General features: G+C 33.9%; 1 protein-coding gene across 3 annotated transcripts in view; it reads right to left on the minus strand.

The window, feature by feature from the left end:
- Positions 1-995: 995 nt before the first annotated feature.
- Positions 996-27,611, minus strand: part of GRIK2 (glutamate ionotropic receptor kainate type subunit 2) — an 833,871-nt gene continuing 807,255 nt past the window's right edge. For all 3 annotated transcript variants that reach the window (XM_069077158.1, XM_069077159.1, XM_069077157.1), the window contains 2 exons: positions 19,056-19,306; positions 996-2,699 (listed from right to left, as the gene is read on the minus strand). In XM_069077158.1, coding sequence (XP_068933259.1) covers positions 2,535-2,699; positions 19,056-19,306 — 416 coding nt within the window. In that variant the 3' untranslated portion in view covers positions 996-2,534. The remainder of the gene's footprint in view (positions 2,700-19,055; positions 19,307-27,611) is intronic.

The raw sequence follows: 27,611 nt of genomic DNA on the forward strand, positions 1-27,611 counted from the left end.
CCAAACATCTATAAATAGCTAATCATCAATTTATATGTGTATATATTCATCTATCTATCTATCTATCTATCTATCTATCTATCTATCTATCTATCTATCTATCTAATCTTGCTACTTTACCCCTTTCATTTATCAAGCATTTATTAAATAGCTCAGGTACATGGAACTGGAACTGTACTTGGCATGGAGAATACATGAAGTTTAAGGACTTGGTTCATATTCTCAAGGAACTTGCAGTCTGACAAGCATTAAACTTTAAAGAAGGACAAATTGATGCTGGAAATTTAAGGTCTTTGATTGTTCTTTGTGAGAGAATAATGGATTAACGGAAGAATAAAATATTTTCTAAGAAAGGAATAAGTAAAGCTATAACTTTAAAATTATATTTTGCAATATATTAGAAATCAAATTGAATTATGATGGTGGTAGTAAATGAATACTCTCATCAAACCTGAAAATGGGGCTCAATTCTTCCTTTCCATGCTGAGGTTAGACTAGCATCCTCATACAAATGGGCATCATTTGAAATGCAATCTCAAACACAGGATAGAAGACCACCACAATTACTTGGCACAATAGCCTAATGATTTCTGGAAATAATATTGGGAAACATGAGTTCTAGTACCTAAGAGGCTACTACTAACTGACTGTAAACATGTGCAAGTGATTTCATTTCTCTACTATTCACTTTGTTTCATTTGTAAATAGGAGAGGCATTAGGCTGGATAAGCTATAAAGTCCCTCCAGTTGTAAAAATCTGGATCTATGATACTATTAATCGATACCAAAGGAGACTTTGAAGGGGCTGTGCCTGCCAGTAGGTATACTTCCTCCATCTGGTCATAATTTCAATTGGATAAAATTCATCTTTCGCTGTCTCTTAGTAGCTTCATTCCCAGTAACACTCAGACTGTTCTGACTCTCTCCTCTTGTCAAGTGTAGGGGAGCTTCTAATTCACTTGCATTCCCAGAAGAACAGAGAGCCCAAACTAAAAGTAAAATGGACATAATTTTAATGATTTTGTTTTAATTTTGTGCATTGGATTCAAACAGCAAACTGTGTGCACTCAACTGTTATCACAATGTGGTCAAGAGGTCTGTGTCTTTTACCATTTACACACAATTGGTCATTACAGTATGTCATCAGCCTAGTGGAAACCAGGGGTGTAGCATGGTAAGCAGTGTTGGTAGTGCACCTAGCTTTTATATTATCTAACTTGAAAATATTTCTCTTCTATGATTCCTTTTCTTGATAAAAATAGTTTTCACCAAACGTTGGTGGTGCACACGCACTACCATTCATGCTTGACATCACACCCCTGACGGTAACGCGTGTTCTTTTTTTTTTTGTTGATAAAAAGTATTACAAAAATTTCCATACAAAAACTATTTTCATAGAAATCTTGCATTTCCACAAATAAACCTGAACATTTTTTTTGAAAAAAAAAACTGCTCAAGAATTTTGTTCATTTTAACACTGTGACTGTATTGATAAATGCAGTCCACGTAAAAGTTCTCCCGCTCACTTCTTGTAGGTGACTAATCTCATTTCCACTATTGTTGAGAACTGCACAGGCTCCATTGAGTTCAATTTGCAGCAGGAACAAAGGTCTGGAAACCACGAGATGCTAAAATGTGAGCCTTCAATAGTCCATATGACCACCAAATCCCCACCCCTATTTCCCCCTTTCCACAATTTAAAACAAGATCACTTTAATAGTGAAAGGTTACAAAATACATCCCTTTAAACTCAGAAAAACTAGGTCAACTGTTTGATTGTTGGCTTTCATTTTTTTTTTTCATTTTACTGGGGAAGGGGTGTCTCACATTACATTTCCTGGCTTGGTGAATTTAAGAAAATCATTATTGCCTTGGTTACCGACATTTTTATTTCAGTCAGTGACACAGACAGTCCACAAAGCAGACACAAGTCTACTTTATATTCCTCTTTTTATGAAATTCAGATTTGCTTTGTGTTACAATATTTTTTCACATCCAATAAACACATATTGTCTATTCAGATGATTATTATACTGTGCAGTTGGGGGCCAGTAACCTCACCACCTCTATATCTGGAAGTTCAGAAGAACATATTGTTTCTTGTTACACTACAGTTTTTGCTGATTCCAAGTCTTTTTTGTTTGTTTAATGATTTCTTGAATGACTGCCCTTCTGAGCATAGATACTCCATCTCCTGGCTACAGTTGAACGTCCAAGGGAACCTGTAATCTCACTGGACTGCATTTGAAACCAGCCACAAACCTCATATATCACATTCATTCAGAAGAATGGTGGAACCCATGATAAACAGTGTAACCCCGCAGAACTTAGTTGATCCATGATGCTTGTGAATCGAGTCTGACCATTGCAACTGCTTAGATCACAAGAGTCTTGAGTTCATAGACACAGCGGCATGAGGTAACTCATTTTTATTTTGCACAGGTTGCATATTTCCACAGGAAACATTCTCGCTAAAGTTGTTTGAAAAAAAAAAAAGACGACAGTTTGTGCTTGGGCATTTGGGTCTCCCAGCTTTATGCCATGGTTTCTTTCCCTGGCAACCTTCTGTCGTTAAATGTGTGCATGTTGATAACTTCTTCTGTTTTCACAATAACGGGGGCCTGGGGTTTGTGTTTTAACCGGCGCTGACACTTCAGAGACATCCTCAGCTCTTCTACCATAGCACTACAGAAGGACCTCTATGGAAGAAAATTGGAAAAATAATTAGAAGTATAAACCTGTAATGTCAAGAAATCATCCAAGTATAATGTTGTGAATTTGTAAACCTGGCACCTGAAGAAGATTGTTTCATTTCAGTCCAACAGTGGTATGGGGCTTCTCTTTTACATATGCATCATCTAATATTTAAAATGGCTCAACACAATGAGATGACCCATTGAATATTTCATCTTGTGCCAAAATTGTTTATTTTGTAAGAAAAACTAAAGTCTTTATTCTCTACACTGGCCACCCTGCCCCCCCCCCCAATCTAGGACAATGATTTGAATATAATAGGTGTCCAATAAATATTTGTTTGATGGAATTAAAACAAGTGCCTAGCTATGTATATAATACACATATGGACATATAGCATATGTATGATTTGGGCAGATGCTTTTTAAAAATAGTTTATGACACAGCAGAAGGTTTTTTATTCCACTGCATTTTAAATACACATAAAACCAGAAAGTCTTCTTTGTATTTAATTTTAAATAATAAACATTTGATTCCTGAAAAACTGATGTTATAAATACTCCAAAGTAATTTTTTTCTTAATATCATTGCAAAAACATAAAACCATGATAGAAATGGCTCTCAGCTAGCCCCTTATATTTCTACCACTAGGAAAAAAATATATGGTACATATTTGTATACATATATAACATTTATATATACACATGTATATTATATATACACATTATATATGTACATACACATATATAACCCAAATATATGTGAATATATGTATGTATGTGTGCATGTGTATATATACAATACATATACATATATACAAATAAGTATAAAATAATTAGATAAATAGAAATTGAGATTTTTTTCATCTAGAAAAACAAAGTATCTTGGTTTGGATATTCTTAAAATGCTGGCATTAAGTGGTGGTGGGGGGGGTGATAATTCCATAGTTGATATTCTAGGCATTGAAATCTATTTTTTTCTTTTTATTCCTTCATTTTTAATGGATTGGATACTATATGTTGGAATCTCAACCACAAGACTGGATTCCAGGCAATAAAGACATTTTCAAAATGTCATACAAAATCAAACACCACTCCCTTTCTCCTAAGTGTTTGAGATTTAGAGTGGTATATTCCTATAGAGGGTCATATTATAGCATGTTATTTTAAGCACATCATAATTCTAATTTCTGAAAATTAAGGCATTCCGATTCCAGGATGCCAAATATATGAAGTTTCTGAATGTAAGTAAAGTACACACACACACACACACTATACATATATATGTCTTATTTTTTCACTTTTTGTCCAATTACTGATATTTCCTAGATTTTTGATGAAGAGTAGAATATATAGTTTGTAGTAATATACAACTTATAAATGTCTTTTATACTTTTTGAAGCATTTTTGCGTCTATTTTCTCACTTGATCTTTACAATAAACCCTTTAAATATCTTGGTTTTATTATCATTTTCATGACAGTATTTAAGATGAAGGACCTGAGGCCCAGATAGTTTCAGTGACATGCTCAAGGTCACGTGGAAAACCAACAGCAGAGCAGAAGCTAGACTGTACATCTCCTAACTCCTAGGACACTATTCTTTTTTATTGTTATTATTATTAAACTATGTTGCCTTCAGTGAGACCTTCTATATTAACTGCATGCCTTCCAGTTTCTAGAAATTATATTAATGTCATTAGTAGGGTAAAATTTATAGTTGCAAAGTGCTTTACATACATTATATCATTTGATCTTCAAAAGAACTATGAACTAGCCAATGAGAGTATTATCCCCTTTCTCTAGATATAAAACTGAGAATTAGAGCATGTAAAGTTACCTACCCTATGTGACAAACCTAATAAAAGACAGAGTTGAGATTTGAATTCAATTTTTATGAACCCATTTCTTTCCACTGAATGAGTTTGTGTGACTCATATCTCTCATATCTTTACTTCAAACTACCTTATACAAAAGTCTTATTTGTTTGACTTAATAGAACCAATATGTATTACTCATCTATGTACAAGGCCTTATGTTAGGCAAAGAGGGAGCTCCAAAATGTAATTAGACAGAGTCTTTGCCCTTAAGAAGCTTATAATCAAATAGCCTTTATACTATAATATATGATATATATATATAATATAATATATAATTATAATAACCTACATAATCAAATCATGAAACCCTTTTACTTATAGATTGCCATTTCCAAATGCCATCCTTTTTTTCCCACCCCCATCCCCATGTGATTCCAAATTTGGTTTTTGTTTCTATTCCATGTGGTCTCTCTGTTCTATCCAGTTCAGTCTCTTTGCTCTCTTTAGTACATGGGAACATATTTGTTCCCACTTGGCCAACTTTACTCATGCTATTCTCTTGCCTTCAACACTCAACTTCCTTCTTTCTGTCAATTCTATACATTTTTCCTTCAAGACATGGTTAAAAATGTGTCTCTTTGGGAAGCTTTCTGTAATTCACTGGGTCCAGTGCCAATCATTTCTTTACCTATTATGTTTTGTAACAAATAAAAATATCATAGAGTACATTAGCACACACTTGCAGTAAGAGCTAGCATTCATACAGAACTTTAATCCTTAGGGAGCACCTATCCTCTAGTTGTGCCATGCATATGTAATCTGATATCACTTGTACTAAAGAGCAAGGACCATTTCTCTCAGTCCTTTCATCCCTCACAGCATCAAGCTACTACATGTGAAATGGGCTCAAACAACTCTTTCCAAACAGAGAGTACTGTAGTCATACACGAATACTAAATTTAGCTTTCAGTCAGCAGATAGCTTTGAAAATTTAGTTCTTAAAAAAGGCCACATTAGCTGGGTTGCTGGCTTCAAGAAATGGATAAAGTAAAAAAAATAGGGGAAAATCTAAAATTAGGTACTATTTATTCTTAATCACAAAAAAAACTGAGAGAGGAATAATGTTAGGTATTTTTAGATTTATTTTTTCTTAGGTGGACATCAATTTTTTCCTAGTTTGATAATATCTGTGATGGAGAAGATAGCGAGTTAGGCTCCTATATATAGAATAACTGCTATAAATTACTACTTAGCAAATATCATATGTCCTCAGAAGTCAGGTAGTCTATCTATTTAATGAATTCAAAAAGTACAGTATACCCAGTGATGTGTCAGTTGTGTTATGTGGGTGTTTAAAAATCAAGTGATGGCTTTTAATAATTACTTCTTAAGAACACAATGCTAACTATAAGATGGCAGCACTACTGAAATATTTAAAGGACCAGAAGGAAAGAACAAGGGTGGATCTGCTATGGAGGACTAGGAGAAAACATGGATAAGAATTGTGTATGACAAGATAATGTCACACATCTAGTAGCAGAGTTGAAACTTGACTTGAATTCTGTTATTCAACTTCCAAATTCAGTGTTCTTTACCACTGTTAAAGAAACAGGGGAACCTGATTCCTAAAAGAAGGAAAGATAAGATTTTAAAGTTATTTGGCCTTGCTTTTCTGTAGAGTCATTTTGTAGAATTAAACATGATATAGTGACACAGGATTGATATCTAAGAGGCCACACAGTCCATGACTTTCAATTTATAGGTGAGGACACTGAGGGCTAGAAAGTGTAAGGAATTTCCTCAGGGTCACACGGGTAGGAAGTAGCAGAGCTAGGATTTAAACTTAGGTCTTCTGACTTCAAATTCATTTTTCTTTCCACTCTATACCATGTTATAGTAATGTTAAAACTACATTTACAATATTTTATAAATTGAAAATCCTTGCATGTGACTCTTTGAATTGTCCATTAAAATAAACTTGGGCATAAAAAAACCCTTAAGCTTAAATTCTGCGTCAAGCATTATCCAGAAAATTCTATTACACAGCTATCTCCTACAATATTGTTCTATCAAAAAGACTATCAAAGATTATTTTCTACTCAGTTCTGATCTCAGTCCACACTGGGAGATCAGTCTAGACAATTGATTATAATGAATGAATTAGTCGCATTAATATACTTCCAATTTCCACAGGGAAACCACTCAGAGTTCTTTTGCTTTGCTTTTAATCATTTTCTAGTGCAGTGAAGCAGTGCGGTCTGTCATAATTATCATATACTTACAATGGATAGCATGGACAAAAGCACTTCTTTTTCACCAAATTTTACTTAAAGAGAAGTCTGTAAAAATGATGGTTATTTTTAGAGCACACAAATTGTAAAAATTAGTAATGCAAATTTAGACATTGGAAAGTACATATTTAATTTTAATCCCAGGAGAAAAAATGTGTTTTTTTTCTTTTCTATTATTTAAAATGATCTTTTAAGTTTAATTATGTATAATTTCACAGCATATTCCAATTTTTTAAATTAATATCAAAACCACGTTGAGCATATCTCAAGCTTTTTCTGAGGCAAACAATTATATTGTAGAATTTTTCACTTTCAACCTACCAATCATTTTGTTTGCAAGGTGTCAAGCATATCCAGAGGCATTATGGTCTAGTTATCCATACCACACTCAGATAAGTCTAGATTCAAGCCCCTGCCTCTCAGATACTCTCACAATGTGACCATGAGTTAGTCACTTACCCTTTCAGTGTCCTGGGTAATTCTCTATGACTATACATTCTAGAAGACTTGCTGATCTGCATTTGGAAGAACATGTTCACACTGAGAATACCCTACATTTTTGAAATTACAGCTACAGACAAAAACAAATGACAGATATCCATTGTCTGGACTAATGATAGATTCACAGATTTTGATCTAGAAGTGACTTCAGAATTCATCTATTCTAGTCCCCCTATTATAAAGATTACAAAACTGAGGTCGAAGAAGAAGCCAATTCTCTGCTGTTCTATAGACATAGCCTTATAATCTCATAGAGAATAAGAAAAACCTATATGTAACTCAGAGTATAAGATCTTCCTTTTTTTGAGGGGGGGAAGGCAAAGCAGTTGGGGTTAAGAGACTTACCCAAGGTCACACAGCTAGTAAATGTGTCAAGTGTCTGAGGTTGGATTTGAACTCAGGTCCTCCTGACTCCAGGGTCAGTGCTCTATACATTGCACCACCTATCTGCCCAAAGGGTATAAGATCTTAAAAATGAAAGATTTATCTGTCTGTGGTGACTCAAAGTATGTAAGATTTTGCCATGCAGGCAAAACTATAAGATGGTAATATGGTAGGTACACTATAACCAAACTCAGTAAGATCTATTTGGTTGAATTATTAATGTAGCCACTATACATTTCCTAAATTTTCTCTTTGTAAATAGGCTATGTCAACAATATTTGTAAACTAAAGAACAATGTTTGTACCCTAGAATTATACATAGTTAAACTTTGAAAGACTTTTGAGGGGCCCATTAGCTATAAAAAAAGAGATATAGTAATCAAGAAGTTAAGTTAAAGATGATTTTTAGAACTTCTGTATGTTAGTATTCACTGAAGTAAAATTTAAACATAATCCTTGAATTTTTATTTAAAATTATTTAATTAAATTTACAAAACAAAACCAAACCTGGTAGGAACTCTAGAAATGATTTTTTAAATTATTATTTGTTGTTGTTTTGGAGACAATTGGGTTTAAGTGACTTGCCCAGGGTCACACAACTAAGAAGTGTTTGAGGTCAGATTTTTAACTCTGGTCCTCCTGACTTTAGAAGTGGTGCTCTAGCCACTGAACCACCTAGCTGCCCCTCTAGCAATATATTTAAAGGATGATTTCCATTGACTTCATACAATAACATAAAGTTTAGTTTTTCAAATTGCTTTATTGTCAAAAAGAGAAGTGGTATCATTCAAGAAATGATAATTAAGATGTCTTTTTTAAATGTCAAAAACTAAATGACTGAGGTTCTAAGCATTCACATAACAGACAGCAGAAAAAAGGATTAAGGATAAAAGTGTGTTGATCATTATTTAAAATTCTCTCCTTTTGTAAGTCTGAAAAATGGTTTGGCAGATTTTGTAAACATATTAGGTTTTATCACTAAACTTATGACATATCTAAAAATAAGAGTTGTGATTTTACATTAGGATAAAAAAATTCATCTGTGGCTAAAAATGTGCCATAAAAAAGCAGTGAATACATTGCAACTGAAAAGTTAAAAGAATATTTATACATATACATGTATATATATATATATATATATATTCTTGAAATAGTTTGGATTTAAACACATTTAAAATATTAGTATACAGGAGATTGGCCATTTTCATATTTATTTTTATAGACCTCTATATTAGAATAAAATCACAAGGTATTAGATAGAGGACTAGCTTTGTAGTCAAGAAGATATGGACTTAATCTTATATCTCATGCAAACTACCTATGTAATAATAGGAAAATTATTCAACTTCTTATTGCCCCAAACCACTCTTTGTAACTATAACATAAAGACAAGTTGTCATTTCACACCAGTATAAGGATCTTCCACACTGGGAAATTCCATATGGATAAAAATCACAAAGATAAATATATGCTCATATATTCACATACACATGTACATACACAAAAATGTTTATATATCTGTAGTTTAGAAAAGTGATTAGAAGAAACCATACTAATTTTCCATGATGCAATATAATTAACTGTATTACTGTTTACTTAAATAATAAAAGCATTTCTAATTTTTATAAAATTATGTTTGACAATGTGATATGGCAATGTGAAGAATGCATATGAATAGAAATGCAATATTAGAGAAATGAGTAAGGTCATGTTCTACCTTAGTAAAACTCCAGTATTTTACAGAGGAGAGAAACAGAGACTCAGAAAGATGAAGCTTACTGGACCTGAAATGTGTATATTTTTTCCAGAATTCAAATTAGCCTTTAAAAACAAATCATCAGACTAAAATGCATGATTCACTTTTTTCCTTCCTAAATAGTAGTTATCACATTATATAGAGCAAGGATGTGTCACAGGATTATGGATTTAGAAATAGAGGAGATGGAAAGAAAATCATTAAGTCTATTCTATTTTATTGACAAAGAAAACAAGGCATAGTGAGGTTCAAGTGTTCAGTAGCACACAACCAGAACATCTCTAAACTAAGCTAGGATCTTAAATCTTTATGATTTCAAATAGAGTTTCTCGGGGCAGCTAGGTGGCACAGTGAATAGAGCACTGGCCATGGAGTCAGGAGGACCTGAGTTCAAATACAGCCTCAGACACTTAACACTTACTAGCCGTGTGACCTTGGGCAAGTCACTTCACCCCAATTGTCCTGCCCTCCCCCCTCCAAAAAGCAAAAAACAAAAAAAAAAACAAAAAAAGAAAACCAACAACATAGTTCCTCCCCATCCCCAGTCATATTACAGTCAGTGTCAATGCAGTGGGGTCTGTGTCTTAGATTTAGAGTTTGAAGGAACATTAGAGATATTTAGTGTAAGATCTTCGAGATCAGAAGCCAAAGATTTCAATCCAGGTCTCCTGGTTCCAGGATTAAAAATTCTTACATGTACTAGAACTGCTTCTTAAATGTTGGCCCTTCCCCCTTTTTATATTGCTATATGTGAATGGCAAATTGTTTATGTTTTATATTGCTGTCAATTAAAAATACTTGAAGACACAGCACAATTACTGCCATGTAGTAGGTGTTTAATAAAGGCTTGTTCCCATCCCCCCTCCCTATACTTATTATAATTTGGTTTTTAAAAGCTTCTTGTAGCGTTTTCATGAAAAATCATTGTAAAACTTATTATAGATTGCATATCTATTTATTGAAGAGTTAAGTTATTTTAGTTTTTCATATCATATTTTAAGTCCTTTACAATTTGTTTTAAAGAAAAAACAACCATAGTCTTCCTGTATTTTATCACAGATTTTGGACCAATGTCTTATTATCTACTAGGAAAAAGCAATATTATTAGTTATTTTTGTCCTTGAATTCTGAATGGTATCTAGTAAGGATCTGTCAAACTAATCACTATTACCCAATGAGGAAAGACAGATTCCCAGAGAATTATTCCTTATTAGACTTTAATAAATGCAATTAAAAAAAACACATATAATTATACCAAGTTTAATCCACAATTTTTTTTGGGGGGGAGAGGGAAAAGTTAAAATATCTATTTAATATATACCAGACTGTTCCAACTTACATTGCTTGAAAGTTATTAGTCTTCAAAACCCAATTTGATTAAACAAGCACTTATATAGCCCCTACTAAATGCCAAATACAAAGACAAAACGAATGCTTGGTAATGAATGTTACTACATAGTGCCTAGCACACAGGTGGTGCTTAATAGATCCTTGTTTATTGCTTACAAGCTTAAAGTCATATATATTTAATAGTGACACACTATTAGACTAAAAAAAAGTCAATAAGAATCATTCAAATTATGACAGAAAACCTTTGATCCACTTATTCAATTGGCTAAAAGCACAGGGTGAGGAAAAAACAAGGGAAACGTGAATTCTATGGACCATAGAGATAGTTTACTAAAACTCTATTATTTAACAGAGAAGAGAAACAGAGGCTCAAAAATATGAAGTTTAATATGATACTTAGTGGGAGATCCAGGACCAAAACCCAAGCCTCTTAAGTTCTAATATTCCTCTTTCCATAAAACCCTTACTGACTCAGGAAAAAAAATACTGTTTCTCTACAGAGGGAGAAAGGAATCTTTGGTGCCATCAATTACAATTCCCTTGTTTTACTGATAAGGAAATTGAGATCCACATTGAAAAGTTACTTGTCCATAGTAACACAGGTAGGTAGAGTCCGAATTGGGATCTGAACCAAGGACCTTGCAGTTGAAAGGATGGTCTTTCTATTGTACCAGGATGACAAGAGAGATTCCATGATGATTTACTTGGAAGCTAATCTTTAAAAAAATGACCCTTTGCCCCCTTTATGTTCAATAAGTTATGCAGAGAAAACTGGGGGGGGGGGGAAGGATAAGTTAGTTAATTTTTTTATCAGAAATGACAGTTGATTATTTTTAGCTCTATAATTTTCATATTGATAAATACACAAACAGATTATTAAAATAACCTCTGAAACCTTGCATATCACAGAACATTGTCTCTATATAATCATGTTGAATTCTGCAAATACAATGAAACAGAAAAATGGAGCATTGTTATCCATTTTCACATTTCCCTATTTGGGCTTACAAAAAAAAAATCTATAAATAAGGTCTAACATGTTTCAACCCCATTGTAGTTAATATGGCTGTGAACATACTTTCAGTAAAAGCACTGCTAATCACCACCTCCTGGCTTGTGAGTGTGGTCTTGCAGATAAAGTAAAAATCAATCATTCCAATAACTAAAGCATAATTTGGTTATGGATCACTTTACAAAATACATCTAACTTTATAAGGTAATAATTGTACTTTGGTATAAATGAAAATTATGTATTAGTGAAATGAAAATGAGTCAATGGAGTATTTGCTATTATATCTCTATAGGAACCAAGTGAGGATAAGTAAGGAATTTTGTGGTGAATCTGATGTGCAATCTGTATATCCTTCTTTCCTTCCTTCTCTCCCTCCCTCCCTCCTTCCTTCCTTCCTTCCTTCCTTCCTTCCTTCCTTCCTTCCTTCCTTCCTTCCTTCCTTCCTTCCTTCTAGGGTTTCTTACTTATTTTCCTTCCTCCTTATTTTCCATCCTTCTTTCCTACACACATTTTGGTTAATTTAATCCCCCAAACTCCTTAACTCTCTCCCTTCACCAACAGGACTTATGGCCATATTAACTAAGAAACTTCTTAGGCCTCCCATCCTTTATTTTATGTAGTGTGCAGTATGATAAAGAACATGGTCAATGCCATACAGTTAGTAAGTGTCTGCAATAGGATTTGAATTCAGGTCTTCCTGACTCCAAGCTGGAGTGCAACCTACTGCATCCCCTAGTTGCCATGTGCTCTTAAGTAGAAGATAAATGGAAATATAAAGATATCCAAGAGGAGATATAAATCTACTATTTGCCAAGGTTTCATTCTGATATTTTCAAATCTGAAAGAAAAGTGTCATAATAGTTTGTTTTCTGCTTATATTAAATCCAATGAATATAATATGAAAGGTAGTTGGGCTTGGTGGCATTCAAGTCCCATCCCTTATTCACATTGGTTGGGCTACCCAAGCAAGTCAGTTTACTTGCCAGTGCCCCAAGCAATTCTATGAGACTATAAACTGTAAAGAATGTGCCAAACTAGATGTGTAGAGGAAATTCCACATTATGAGCTTCCTTCACCCAACAAGTCACTCCGTGTTGGAAGGAAGAAAGACAGACAGACAGAGAGAGACAGAGAAAAACAGAGAGAGACAGAGACACAGAGAGAGATACAGAGACAGAGAGAGACAGGGAGAGAGAGACACAGAGAGACAGAGAGACACAGAGAGAGGAGGGAAGGAAGGAAGGAAGGAAGGAAGGAAGGAAGGAAGGAAGGAAGGAAGGAAGGAAGGAAGGAAGGAAGGAAGGAAGGAAGGAAGGAAGGAAGAGATGATATTTTAAGTTTTGCAAATGGTCACAAGTTTAAAAAAATATTAATTATACAATCTTAATTGTCAGTGTCCTGATACTTTAAAATATTAATAATCTATCCACAATAAGGTACTTCAGAAGTTCATTCACGTTGTGAGAGCTAATGTTTTGACAGTTAAAGAAAGCAATTTTTGAGAAGGTATTTAAATACCACACTGCCCTTCTCTCAAGTTTCCTTCAAGGAGAAAAAAAAATACTTATGAAGTGATGTGTACAGGGATCTATGAACAGCTAGTCAGCATTCAAGCAGAGTTTGCATAGAATGAAGGTAAGGCAATCTTAGAAAAATGCTTCCTGACACACCACACCTGACCTATTATCTTTCTCAAACTGCATGTTATATCAGCACCACTGTGAAGTTTCTCATTAGCAGCTCCCAAATAGCAGCGTTTCATTTATTGTGCCTCCTACTTTGATTTACCACCACCTCCTACATTTTTTTATTTAGCCATGGCCTGGAAACCAATATCTTCTTTGTTTTCAAAGATTTTTTTTTAATTTGCAGCTTCTGAAAAAAATGATTGTGCTTAGATTATCTTGGACTTGGCTGAGCAGATAACATAGCTGTCAATGTCAATTAAAATGAGCTAAAATGAGATATTCTGCCCCCAAAAATGCTGAACAAGTATCTTCATTTTTAAGTAATTTTAAAGGATTCAATAAAAATGTAGGTCAGAGCAGCAATAAGAGTAAAAGAGTTTTAAAGTTAGTCTGAAGAGATGCTGTATTTATTTTATTTATCTGATGGGTCATTAAGTTTATTTGAAATTACTTTATGTTTGAACACCAAAGAACAAAGGAAACCAAGATTTGGCTACTGTTATGTTTGGGTTCACAGTTTCCAGGCCAAAAGAGTTCAAATAAGAACAATTTATCTCTCTAAAACACTTTTCAATTGGAGGAATGTGTAAAAAATATCTCTATATGAGATTTCCTAAAGAGAACATAAACTATTGGAGTTACTTCTCTGTTACACATAAAGACAAAGCAGGAATCAATCAATTAATCTATCTATCTATCATCTATCGATCTATCTATCTATCCATCTACCCCTTTTTATATGAATGAAAGCAGAAACATCCATAAACTAAATGATGTCTCTCACTTAAAGGGTTTTATTTAGGAAAAAAGGGTATTTATTTGAAAGGAATGTGTTTTATTTTATTAAGAACTTAGTTATAACTATAGATATGTCTATGCTTATATATAACATATAAATAATGGGGTTTACTTTTATTTTGCTCAGATCTCTTAGAAATACCTATATCTATAGGTATATACATACACATACATACCCTGCACTATGAGTTTTGGGACACCCTGCATATTTATGTATAAAAGAAATATACATATCCACACATATAAGAAGCAGTGCCTAATTGGCACCATAAATTAATGGAATATTTAATACAGACAATAATTTTCAAAAGTAAAATAAGAAATCATTTGAAAACTCTCATATTAGAGAGAGAATGTTTTACCTTAAATTTTACCAGATAATTTTTAGATCTTTCTGCCTAGAAAAAGTATATAGCTTCAATCAAAATTAAGATAACAAAATGAGAAGTAAATTTAACAATTGAAACAAAAAATAAATATAATATATGCAAGATTTTTGAAATGAACTTCTATTTCCCATATTTCCTCCAAGACTGACCTCTAAGAATCAATATAATACAATAAATATGAGTTTTACCAAATACAAACACTTGCTCATTTTATGGAAAGATAGCTTTATGGAACAAATATTTCTGAATAGACACCATAGTTTGAATTACAAGCAGTATAAAAATGTTTGGCTTTAAATGCAATTAAATAATAGACATTTCAGCACAATAATCTTTAAATTAAAAAAATTCAAACAATTAAATGATTTATTATAATGTAATACACCATCTTGTGGTTACTTAGAAGGAATGCAGTTCATGTTATCAAAAACTTCAATGTCCACACATTTCAATCACATTTCAAACTTTTTAGCCTCACCTCATGGAATAAACACATTTGAAGTCTTAGAATACTCTAAAATTTTTACACAAATGGAAAATATAAAAATAATTTATTTTTTATTTCACCTACTATTTTACAATGTATGAGTATGTTCACCTGATTTATTTCCACTTTGAATTTGTAAATAATATGTAATATTAGTCAGACCAATGAAAAAATATTAATTATGAACACAGCTATAGCATTAATTCACAGTTTGAAATGAAACTGGGATGCGAGATTGCAGTGTGTTTTCAGCATTTATTGACTTCTCTCAATTAAAAATAAATATAAAAACAGGACCTTGTTGAAGCTACAAGTTGGGGTGTTATTGATAAGTAAATACTGATAAGTTGAAAATAAAGTAATTAGGTAGATAGATGTTAGATAAAATATAAATTTTCTGAAGGCCCAAGTTTAATATTATATATCTCTCTGTACATCCCAGTCATCCTGTACATGTCAATCACTCAATAAATATTTGTTATAGGAATTAATGAAGGAATGAACACATATTTGTTAAAAAGAAACATTTTAGTTATATATGGAATGCAAGTTAAATGCAATTTTTAATATTATATATTAGCTTTTCGTTAATTCTAGTTTCATGCATATTCTTTATAACAGAAGTCCAAGAGTGTTTTTATAGCATGTTTTAATAAGTCTAGTAAGTTGTAAACAAGCAGCCAAGTACAATATAATAAAACATTAGTTCCTCAAAAAACAATAAATAATGAACTTCAAGAATCTAATGGATCATAATAAGTAATGTGGTTAACAATTCTTGTATCAGGCTTTTGTTTGTGTTGCTTAGTGCTTTTCGTCATTTGGGCAGTACACACTAATAAGACTGGAAAAAGATGAATCCACTTTTTCAAAAGAAGGTTTTGTTTTGTTTTGACTTCAACTCTGTAGCTTCACCTTTCTCAGCACCTCTCCCCATATTTAGCATAATGAATTACATTTGTAAAGGGCTGTTACTGAATAAGCCATGTTTGTGGAATAATTCATTTCATTTTTATGTTCCTCAATTCTTACTGATACCCTGCATATGTATATTAGGGAGTTCCCTCCTTTTTGAAGGGTTTTTGTATTTGTTCTTACAATAACTATGAGGCCTTCCTTCACTACTTCCTAAAGGAATGAGAATGTAAGATTTCCAGCTAGAGACTAGCAGACTTTTCTCTAATCCCTACTGCATCTGCTCAGGATGTCACAAGGAAATGTACTGAAACAAAATATGTGGAATGTTTCACTCTTTCAAATCAATTTCAACTATGCAGTCTATCCCTTCCAAAAACATGTTGCTCTCATACATATAGATGTGATATGTGTTTTGCTTATAGGGAAACCTTCAGTGATTTTTTTTAAAGAAATATTTTGTAATGTTTCCTATCTTTGCCTTTCCCAAAAATAAAAACATTAGGACTTTTTTTTGCCAAATTAAAATGTTCTGGTAAAAGCAAAGCAAAGTTTTATGTGACTATGTTTTGGCAAATTTCATCAATGGGGAAAAAGTCATACTGGTTATTTGGTACAGCAGAAAGTAGCAGGCAATTTAAATAGATTAAATATCTCCCTTTGTTATGTACACTATACTAAGTGAAATTAGAATTATTCTTCTCATTTTTCAATTTTTTTCTATTATTGAAGAATATCAGTTACCTTTCAAAGGTATATAGATCATCTAAGACAGGGTAGCAAGAAATGCTAAGTATAATGCCACATTTCTGTGTATACAATGAAGATTATGATACAAATCTTCATTAGAAAAATGGTATTGTTTTGGAATTGAAGAATTTGAGAAGTATACAAGACCTCCAAAATTATCTTATCCAACCCCTTAACTCAAACATGAGTCCTATTTTTTAAAAAGATATTTATTAACATTCAGGGATGCCCTTATTATAAAGAAAAAAAGAGGCTATTTAGATTTATTTACTATTTACTAAATTTACTATTTAGATTACTAAAATGGATGAGGTAAGAGGTGTTTTCACCTTGTGCACACTGTGCTTAACAAATTTTTAAAGGGCATAGAGTTGAATTTAAAACAAAGTTTAATTTTTTTTAAATCAATCGGGGTTAAGTAACTTGCTCAAGGTTACACAGCCAGTTATTTCTGGGTGTGGCGCTGAGTTTCAGAGCCCAGACTCGATCCCAGGTCATCCCGACTCTGGTGCCGGTGCTCTTACTCACTGAACCACCTGGCCTCCCCTTAAAACAAAGTTTATTAAGGTAAAATCTATACTTAGATATTATGGCTACAATTATACATCAATATAACCAGCTAAATAAGTCAAAACCACAAAAATGATTGGCTGAATGTTTCATTTTTCAATAGGTTGTTTTGGTGTCAATAGGTACTATTTATCTATATATATATATATATATATATATATATATATATATATATATATATATATATATATATATACAAATATATATTATAAAAGTAATCAAAATTATGTTTATTTTAAAACCAAAGATATGAAGTTATTTATATTATTAAAATGAAAACATAGGGGACCCCTACTAAAGAATATAGGCCCAAGGACAATTAGTAATTGTGATGTTCATGAATTATTTAAAAGAAATGAAAATGCTTTTAGCAACAAATTTTAAAAAGTCACTTGAAAGGTACTAAGGTTCCAAAAGGTTGACAGAATTTAGTCACCCTGCATTAATGAAGGGTAATATTCAGATCTTACTTATCTACTTTATATTGACCAACATAACTCCATAAAACTTTCCAAATATTAAAGGAACTTGTGACCTCACTCTGCCTCAATATTTGACAGCTAACTCTTTTTAAAGCAATATTAAGCCTTATTTTAAGCAGTATTACCAAAAAGAAGCTATTTATAAAGACATGAGTCAATATAAATCCTGAAGGATTAAAAAAGCTTTTTTTTAAAAAAAAGGTAACAATATTTGTTTCCTGAACAATTTCTTAATTTATAAAAAAGGTATCTTGCAATATCTGAAAAGAAACCAATTTTATATGTGGGAAGATCACAAGAATTCCATATATTCCTGTGTATATGAAGAAAGATAGCACCATAAATTGAGGGATTGACTGAGGTCACAACTTTTCAAGGATGTGAAGACAGGTGAACAATACATTTTTGTTCCATTGATTGAGGAAAGCTTATGTAAAATATATCATGTTCAATATATTAAAATTCAACAAATATTCGTGTTTTAATGTTTTTCTTTATCTTTTACACGTACATGTATTGGTGCAAAACTTTTTATCAGTTGTCAGTACTCCAAGGAAATAAGGAACCTAGAAATGATTGTATTAGCAAAGCAGAACAAAGCAACATCCATGTTTCAGAAATCTATGAAAGTTACAGAAGATTAAATCATAATCAGCAGTTGATCCAAGGCAATAATATTGATTTTATCCTTTAGAAATGCAACCAAAGCAATTTTTCAAAAGAAAATATTATCAGAATGCAATCTTTTTCACAGACATTTCTAAGTTTTCTGACTCTACATTGATAGTCAGTTTTGCATCTTAATACCAGATTGATTTGTAGAGGAGTAATTTGTTTCTCATATTACAGTTTCAAGTATCTTCCTCTTCCATTAAATTAACTGCAGTGAACTTCCAGCAGTAAAAAGCTCTCTTTTTTCAGGCTTGAATAAGAGGAGAAATAGTCACTTGTCCTGAAAGCTGGCTACAATCAAACATATTAAAAAGAAATTAAAAATTGCAAAAGGTGATGCCTCACATCCTTTGTTGTGAACCTTTGTCACATAAGTAATATTAGACAAGACTATGAGCAGCCACGGAACTAAGCAAATTTTTTGGCTAGTGAAATCATGAAGCATGGATTCCTTAAAACCCACAACAGTGGGTTTAAGTGGTAAAAGAACAATATTTACCTTTTCCAGTTGAGCATTTTTTTTGGATTTGTACAGGAACTCTCCAACTGCCACAAAAACTGAAAGCACCAAGCCAGCTGCTAAAACAATGAAGATGCCACCAATATTCTGAACTCCCAGAGCACTGGCTTCTTTACTTTCTTCCTCTGGACAGCCATTACCACGCCACCATTTTTCTTTCATCATATGAAGCTTGCCTTCTTCTTGGAGTTGAAGAATTGCTATGGTAATCTTATCTCGATAAGGAGAACCTACAACATAGAAAAGAATGTGTAAAAAAAAAACAAAAAGCAAAAAAAAATTATTTAAACTATTTCTTACCCTTAGAATTTCATAAGGAAATTTTATCTTGGGAGCTGCTATTGTCCTTCTACAAAGAAGGGCCACAGATTTCTATTTCCCCAAATATAAAATGTTAGTTTTACTGTAGTGATTTTTTTTAAAGATAATGGAAATATATAATAGGACCTTAAGGAAAATCATTTGCAGAGATAATATAGAGGATTCTCTTAACAGTTACATGGATATCATTTTTAAAAAGAGAAAAAAATTGCACTTCTATAACACTGTATAGTAAGCTTGAAAAAGGCAATTGAAGAAAATATCATAATCTTTATGACTATGAGAGGTGAGAATGCACCTTCAGAGTTATTTAAGTCAATCCTCTTCATTTTACAGATGAGGAAACTGATGTCATGAGAGTTGAAGCGACTTGTCCAATTTCACACAGAGGCTGAAAGCAATAGACTTATGTTTCAAGTGAGATCCTCTGATTACAAATCAAGCACTCTCTCCAACATAGTAGATGACTCTAAAAATCAGTGACTAGCAGAAATAAGGCATTAAATTATTCTGTAGGAATCATCAATGTAGCCACCAGATGAGAGGTTCTTGCATGATGATGATGATTACAAATGCCAATGTCCACGCCACAATAAGAGGAAGGTGGAGTCAGTTACAGAATTTCAGTTAGAAAGGCCTCAGACTGGGTGGCTAGGTGGTGCAGTGAATAGAGCACTGGCCCTGGAGTCAGGAGGACCTGAGTTCAAATACGGCCTCAGACGCTTATAAACAAAAACTAGCCATGTGACCTTAGGCAAGTCACTTAACCCCAATTGCCTTCCAAAAAAAAAAAAAAAAAAGAAAGGCCTTAGACTTTATCTAGTCCAACCCATAACTAAATAAGAATGCCCTCTATAAAATAAAAGTGGTCATGCAGATTTAGTTCAGAACCTCTAGTGAGGAGAAATTGTCTATATCTCTAGGCAGCTGGTTGGGTCCCCAGTGGGTCAGTTCACAGATTGTTAATTGTTGTTTGTCCTCCATTCTCAAACAGGACAATGACGTTGGGAAGGTGATGTCATGACTTTCAAGTGAATTGGATTTAAGTGAGGCAGGGCTGTACAAAGTCACGAGTAGAGGTGGCCCCAGATGCACTGGGAGACCTTGGTCTTCTTAAGCTAAAGTCTATTGCAGGTCTCAGTTTTTCTGAGGCAAGACTCATTCAGTAATTAAGATTAAGCAAGAAATGAGGAAAATAATGGCCTCTTTTACTCAGTCAAAAAAAATCAATCTGGGAGGGAAAGACTCTCTAGTCATTTCCAGTTGTCCTGATCTACATCTTGCCACTGGACCCAGGTGGCTCCAGAGGAGTGAATGAGGCTGGTGACTTTGCACAGCCCTGCCTCACTTAAATCCAACCCCCTTAACCTCAGTGGACCTAAGTTCAAGGACCTGTGTCACACATGTCCATCCTCCTCTGGCCACTTTCCAGATTATTAGTATTTTTCTTAACATGTGACACTAAGAATTAAATATTGTAATTTAGATGAAGGCAAAATACAGGAGGGTTATCACCAAGTCCTAGACACAATGTCTTTCTTAATATATTTGAATATATTGCCTTTTAGGCTACTATATCATATTGTTGGATATATATGTATACATGTATATATGTTTTATTCCATATTCCATATTCCCCATAGCATCTATTACAAACTCTATCTTCTCCATTCTCACTTCACAAATACCCCTTAATCTTCCCTCTTACAACATGTGACTTAGATGTTGACTTCACAAAGCTGTTTACTGTTATCACACGTTCTTTCCTCTTTCCTTCTCAAAATGGTGAAAAAAAATTCCCTACCCCTCATTAAAATTAATCCTTATTGTCTTTTCTCCTACTCCATCCTTATTCTTCCAGGATTTTGTCCCAACAGTTTCTTTTCCCTCTCTCTCATGTACATTCACTTTATGCTCCACTGAGACTCTGTATACATATGTGTATATATATATGTATACACACATGCATGTACACATGTCTAAGTGCATAAAACATGAAGATATTAGACTGAGAAAATAAAGATGAATTAGTTGACATAGTACTCCCTTAAATTTCTCATAAGTACATGCTTTATTTTCCCCAAGAGGAAAAAATAAGAGGCTGCCATGGAATTGTGGATAGATTGCTAATTTTATAGTCAGGAAGATGTCATTTCACATATTGCCTCTGACACATCAGTTTTATAACCAATTAATGAATGAATACTTTAACCTACAACAGGAAAAAGTATTTCTTTAACAGAAGTTCTCTATATGAATGAGATTTATATGATAAAATAACATATATAGCTATTTCAAATATTAAACATATATGAGACCTATATATGTATGCAAATATACATGTGTGTTCAATAAAAAAAACACTGTAATTTGATTTGGGGGGAAAATATTGTTTTTCTCTTCTCACATTCATTGCTAAACTTCTTGAAAAAGTTATACTTCATGTGCCCAATTCCTCACTACCCACTCTTTCCTCCATCTTATTCAGTCTGACTTGCACTTAATATGGGAGTTTCCCAAGGGGCTTTAGCTGATTTTGTTCTCATTTCTCTTTGCAATCTGTTCCTGGTGAGCCATTCACTCCCATGTTTGTGACTATTCTATGCATATGTCTTTCAGGTCTCCTCCTCTAGTCTTGACCTCCCTTTTAAAATACAGATCCTTTCATGATCCAGATGCTGCATCAGCATCTCAAATTCAGTTTTTCCTAATTGAACTTATATTTCTCCTTACACATTTTTTTCTTTATGTCTTCACTGTTTCTACTTATGACATTACTATTCACCCAACTTTCCATTTCCATGATCAGAAAACATGGGCTTATTTTTTTACTATTCCTTTAGCTTCTATATTTAATTAGTGACCAAATCTCACTAATTTCACATCCATGACATCTTTTAAATATGTTTTTCTTCTCTTAATCCCCTTAGTATTAGTCCTTCTGACCACCCAGATGAACTATAAAATATATCCCAGGGGCAGTTAGGTGGAACAGTGAATAGAGCACTATCCCTGGAGTCAGGAGGACCTGAGTTCAAATCTGGCTTCAAACACTTACTACTTACTACCTGTGTTGTGACCTTGGGCCAGTCACTTAATCCCAACTGCCCTGCCTCCCCCCCAAAAAAAGACAAAGAAAAAATATCCCAATATGACTTTCTACTTCCTCCTCTCTAATTCAGTGTATATATTGATGCTAGACTAATCTAATGTATATATGTATGTATGCATATGTATATGTACATATGCATGTGTTTTTGTGTGTGTGTATCTTGTGATGTCATTACTCTGCTCATAAATCTTCAGTAACCCTCTACTGCCTGCTGAGCAACATTCAATTGTTATTAGCTAGTCTGCAAACCCCCTACAATATACTAACACTCTGTTCAGATTCATCTCATGTTACACTATATTTTCTGCTTCAAGAAACTATTTTGCTGGCCCTTGAACATGTTCTGTGATTCCTAGCTTCCATCTCGGTCACACTAATACTTACAACTAGAAAGTTATCATTTCCCTACTTCTGATTTTTTAAATCTTGCCCATGCTTTAAATTTCAACTCAAATGTGACTTCCTTTAGAAAGTCCCTTTTTTCCCCAACACTGATGGGCTGTAATCTATGACCTTGTGTATTAACAGTGCAACTGGGGGAGGCTAGGTAGCAGAGTGAATAGAGCACCAGTCCTGGAGTCAGGAAAATCTGAATTCAAATTCCACTTCAGATACTTAACACAAAAAACTAGCCATGTGACCTTGGGCAAGTCACTTTACCCCAATTGTCTCACCTTCCCCCCTCCAGAAACAAAAAACAATTAACCGTGCAACTATATATCACATAGTATTATGTGTTCATAGTTAATGGCTTATATGTTTTATCTTCCTACTAGATGGTAAAATTCATAAGGGCAGTCATTTTCTTATTTAAATTTTATATCCTCACTAGCAGCTAACATAATTATCTACACAAAGTCAGTGTTTAATTTGAATATATGTTGAATGAAGGAATGAATGAACCCTTCATGATCAATTCTGTTATACAGGGAAAGAACCTTGGTTTTAACTTAAGATACAAGTCCAAGTTTCATACATCAAACTAAAGTCTCTGGCAAAGAGGGAAGCTGTGGAAATTGAGAACTTGAGTTTTATGATTATGATCCATAGAAAACATGGTTAGTTATGAAGAAATTATCAGAGTTTTGTTTCTTACTACATACTAAAGAGTAGAAGCAATTGAATGTTAACCATGCATATCCATTAATATATATATATATATATGAACTATTAAATGTCTTTAAATAATTAAGACTATTATAGGTTTCTTTCTGTGACACTGGACAAGTCACTTGACCCTGTTTGCCTCAGTCTCCTCAGCTATAAAATGGAAAAGAAAATGGCAAACTACTCCAGTATCTTTGCCAAGAAAACCCCAAATGAGGTCACAGAAATAACAACAACAATCACAAGGTTGTGGGAGCTTTTGTGGTCTTCAGAAAAGCAAACCCACTGACTGAACGATTTCCAGACAGTAGTGTCATTACAATGAATTGTTCATATGATTGAGTTCTTACAAGGAAGGAAATGTATTTTCTTTTCAAATTTAGATTTCATTTTTAAGATGGTGATAGAGAGAGAGAAGTATAATGAAAAATAAACTGTATTTAGAATCAGAGTACCTGGATTCAAATCTGGGCTTTGCTACATACTGCTGCTATGATTTTTTGAGTAAATCATTTATCTGCTCTGGGCCTCACTTTCTTTGTCTAAACAATTAGAAGGTTAGACTAGATAGCTTCCAAGGTCCCTTCTGGCTCTAAGTCTGTTTTCTTATGATTCTACAAATATTCAAAATGTGATGTGCTGACATGTGGCTTGTGGTCACCAGAAGCAAATAAATATTATTATATCGGAAAAAAAATTCTCTCTGGTTTGGAAGAGGGCTGAAGAAAGTAGAAATAAAGTTCCACATTTCCTGTCCCACATGGCTCAACTATTTCACTTCAGGTATATTTCTGCCCCTCCCCCATTTTCTTCACAAGTCAATCCCAGTCAACAAGTATACTGAAGATATGGGCAGCTTTAAAAATTGTCCATATAAAACTGATGCAGAAAACATGACAGATTTATTAATGGTATTGTTGAAAATCTTGCTCCTTTGTCCTAGCTGCAGTAAGACAAACTCAGATGTGAATGTTTCCTCGCCAAGAATACACAAGTCTGCGGGAGGAACTCAAGAATCACAGGAGACCAGGAGCAGCTGGGCAAGGTTAGAGGCCTCGAGGCTAACAAGCTCTGCCTTTTCTGTACCCCCAGCCAGAATACTCCTTTAATTTAATCCTTTGTCTGCTCTGAAAAGGGCAAAGAATATTCCGCTTAGAAAAGTCTATGCTGGCAGCAGCAACTGCTGTTTTATAGAAAAAAAAGGGGGGGGGGTTTGTTGGGAATTGGTGTAGTAAAGAATTAGTGGGGGAAATATGTATTTGAAAATTGTCTTCTTAAAATGCATGTGTGTGTGTGAATGTGTAAACTACATCAACACTACCTACCATTTTCAGAAGAGGGGAGGAGAGGAAGGAGAGAGAAAAAAATTTGGAACTCAAAATCTTGTAAAATTGTATGCTAAAAATTTTCTTGGCATTGTAACTGGAAAAAAATAAAATACTGTTAAACTTTAAAAAAAATATGTGTGTGTGAGAGAGACAGAGGGAGACACACACACACATAGAGAGACAGAGAAAGACAGAGAAACAGAGAGAGACAGAGACAGAGAGACAGAGTGAAAGGAGAAAGGATATGAGCAAATACTGTATTCTTATATGAGACCACACCATTATGAGACTAATTTTCCTACAGCACTACTTTACATATGTTATCCTCATGCTATAAGATGACTTCCCATTGCCTACAGGAGAGTATTGAAGACCCTTAAGTTTTTGACTGATTTTTTTTGTTTGTTTTTAATGCATTAGACAATGGGAATTTAAATGCCAGTTCTATGACTATATTCCCTATTCTGCACAAGTTACTTAACTAACCTCTCTGGGCCTGTTTTCTCATCTATGAAATGAAGAGATTTAACTACAAGAACTCTCAGATCCCCTCCAGTTCTACATCTATCAACCTAATTCTAGCTCTAAATTCTGTGATTCTGTGATGAATAAGCTGACCGTGCAAAGGCAAACACAAATTGATCCTCATCTATTTTTCAGACCATATCTCACATTTCTCCCCTAAACAAACCCACCAGCCCCAGAACACATTTCCACCGCCACTCATACAGCTTTCTTCCTCTAACCTACCCTGTACCCTCCTCTTTATTTTTTTTAAGTTCTACTATTATTTCCTAAGTTTCACCTTTTCCACAAATCCTTCCCTCATCACTCATAGGAACAGAGATATGGGGCTAGAATGAACCTTAAAGATTATTGAGTCCAACCCTCTTATCTTATATATGAGTAAACAAAAGTTCAGAAAAGTAATGTGCTTTGCCTGGGGTATCACACAGTTAGTGTCATGGCTGGGATTCAAACCCAAATCTTCCTGACTTAAAATCCAATACACTATGCTTTTTCTTGCCTACTGTGATCATCTTGTCCTCTAAACTCCTATAATACTTACAATCTATAACAATCATTTGATGCTTAACTTAGGCTACTTCATAAATATCTAGAAAATATATGATTGGAAAAAGACACAGGCCAGTCATGTAGTAATAAGAATAGCTGTACCAATTCTCATAAAATGTGAAAAGAGTTAAAGGCTCATCTTTAGGCTATGGAGAATTGGAAAGCATAGGAAAGACTAGCACAAGATGAGAAAGTGTGTCTGGGTTATCATCTTCACCACTAGTGGGAGAGCCTGCATTGATGATATCATAGCTCTATTAAAGTAATGGCACTTTCCTATTTGTATAACTATTGATTAATTTCTGTGTACATTCTATTATTCTATTCAACTAAATGGCAAGCTTCTTAACACCAAGGGTTATCTTTCATATAATCTTTATATCACAAATATTTAGTATATATTACACACAAATAAATGTCTGTTGAATAGCATCTTAATTCACTGACAAATGATAAAAATTAATTTTAATATATTAACATGCATCTATTATTCTATGACAGAGCATCTCTTTGTGGGATTATAGATTTTGAGTGGGAAGGAAACTTACAAATTGCTTAATCCAATTCTCTCCTTTTACCGATGAGGAATCATAGCCCAAAGAACTTAAATGATTCACCCAAATGATTCACTCACATAAGATAGTATGAGACGAAGCTTGGAACAGCTAAGTGGTATAGTGGATAGAGTGCAGGACTTGGAATCAGGAATACTTGATTTCTAATATCATCTCAGACAATTATTAGCTATGTGACCATAAGTAAGTAACTTTCTAAACTATTTTTGGAGGGGGGAAGGCAGGGTAATTGGGGTTAAATGACTTACCCAAGGTCACACAGCTAGTAAGTGTTAAGTGTCTGAGGCAGGATCTGAAATCAGGTCCTCCTGACTCCAAGGCCGGTACTCTATTAACTGCTTCATCTAGTTGCCCCTTAAGTAAGTAACTTAATCTCTGGTTGCCTCAGTTTGCTCAATTGTAAAATGAGGATAATGTCATGACCTATTTCTCAGGACTGTTGTGAGGATCAAATAAGATAATGCTAGTTGGCAGTGGATAGAGTACAGGAGACTTCATCCTCCTGAGTTTGAATCTGACCTCAGATTCTTACTACCATGTTTCCCCAATAATAAGACCTATCCCAAAAATAAGCCCTCCCCTTACTGTGTAAGATTCCTCTGAAATAAGCCCTCCCCCCAAAATAAGCCCTATTGAGATTGCTACTGTAGTGAAGGTGATCCCCTGCGCTACACACTACATTACGGTACCCTCTGTATGCACCGTCCCCCTCCCTCCCGGTGAAACGCATGACGCGCTCCGAGCTTCATCCAATCAGAGCTGCAGCAGTGAGCGCGTCATCCTGTTCTTCCCCAGTGATTTGCTTATTGAATAAAGGTACATTTTTTTGTTCACATTTACCTGTTCATTAAAATTGCTGTCAATGTTCATTAAAATAAGCCCTCCCCTGAAAATAAGCCCTCTGGTGTTTTTCTGTCCAAAAAATTAATAAGACAGTGTCTTGTTATCGGGGAAACACGGTAGCTGTGAGACCCTAGTCACTTAACTATGCTTGCCTCTGTTTCTTCATTTGTTA

The sequence above is a fragment of the Petaurus breviceps genome, unplaced genomic scaffold, assembly GCF_028583685.1.
Source record: "Petaurus breviceps papuanus isolate PSGF00001 unplaced genomic scaffold, PetGlider_PUasm1.0 90977, whole genome shotgun sequence".
In the NCBI taxonomy this organism is placed as follows: domain Eukaryota; kingdom Metazoa; phylum Chordata; class Mammalia; order Diprotodontia; family Petauridae; genus Petaurus; species Petaurus breviceps.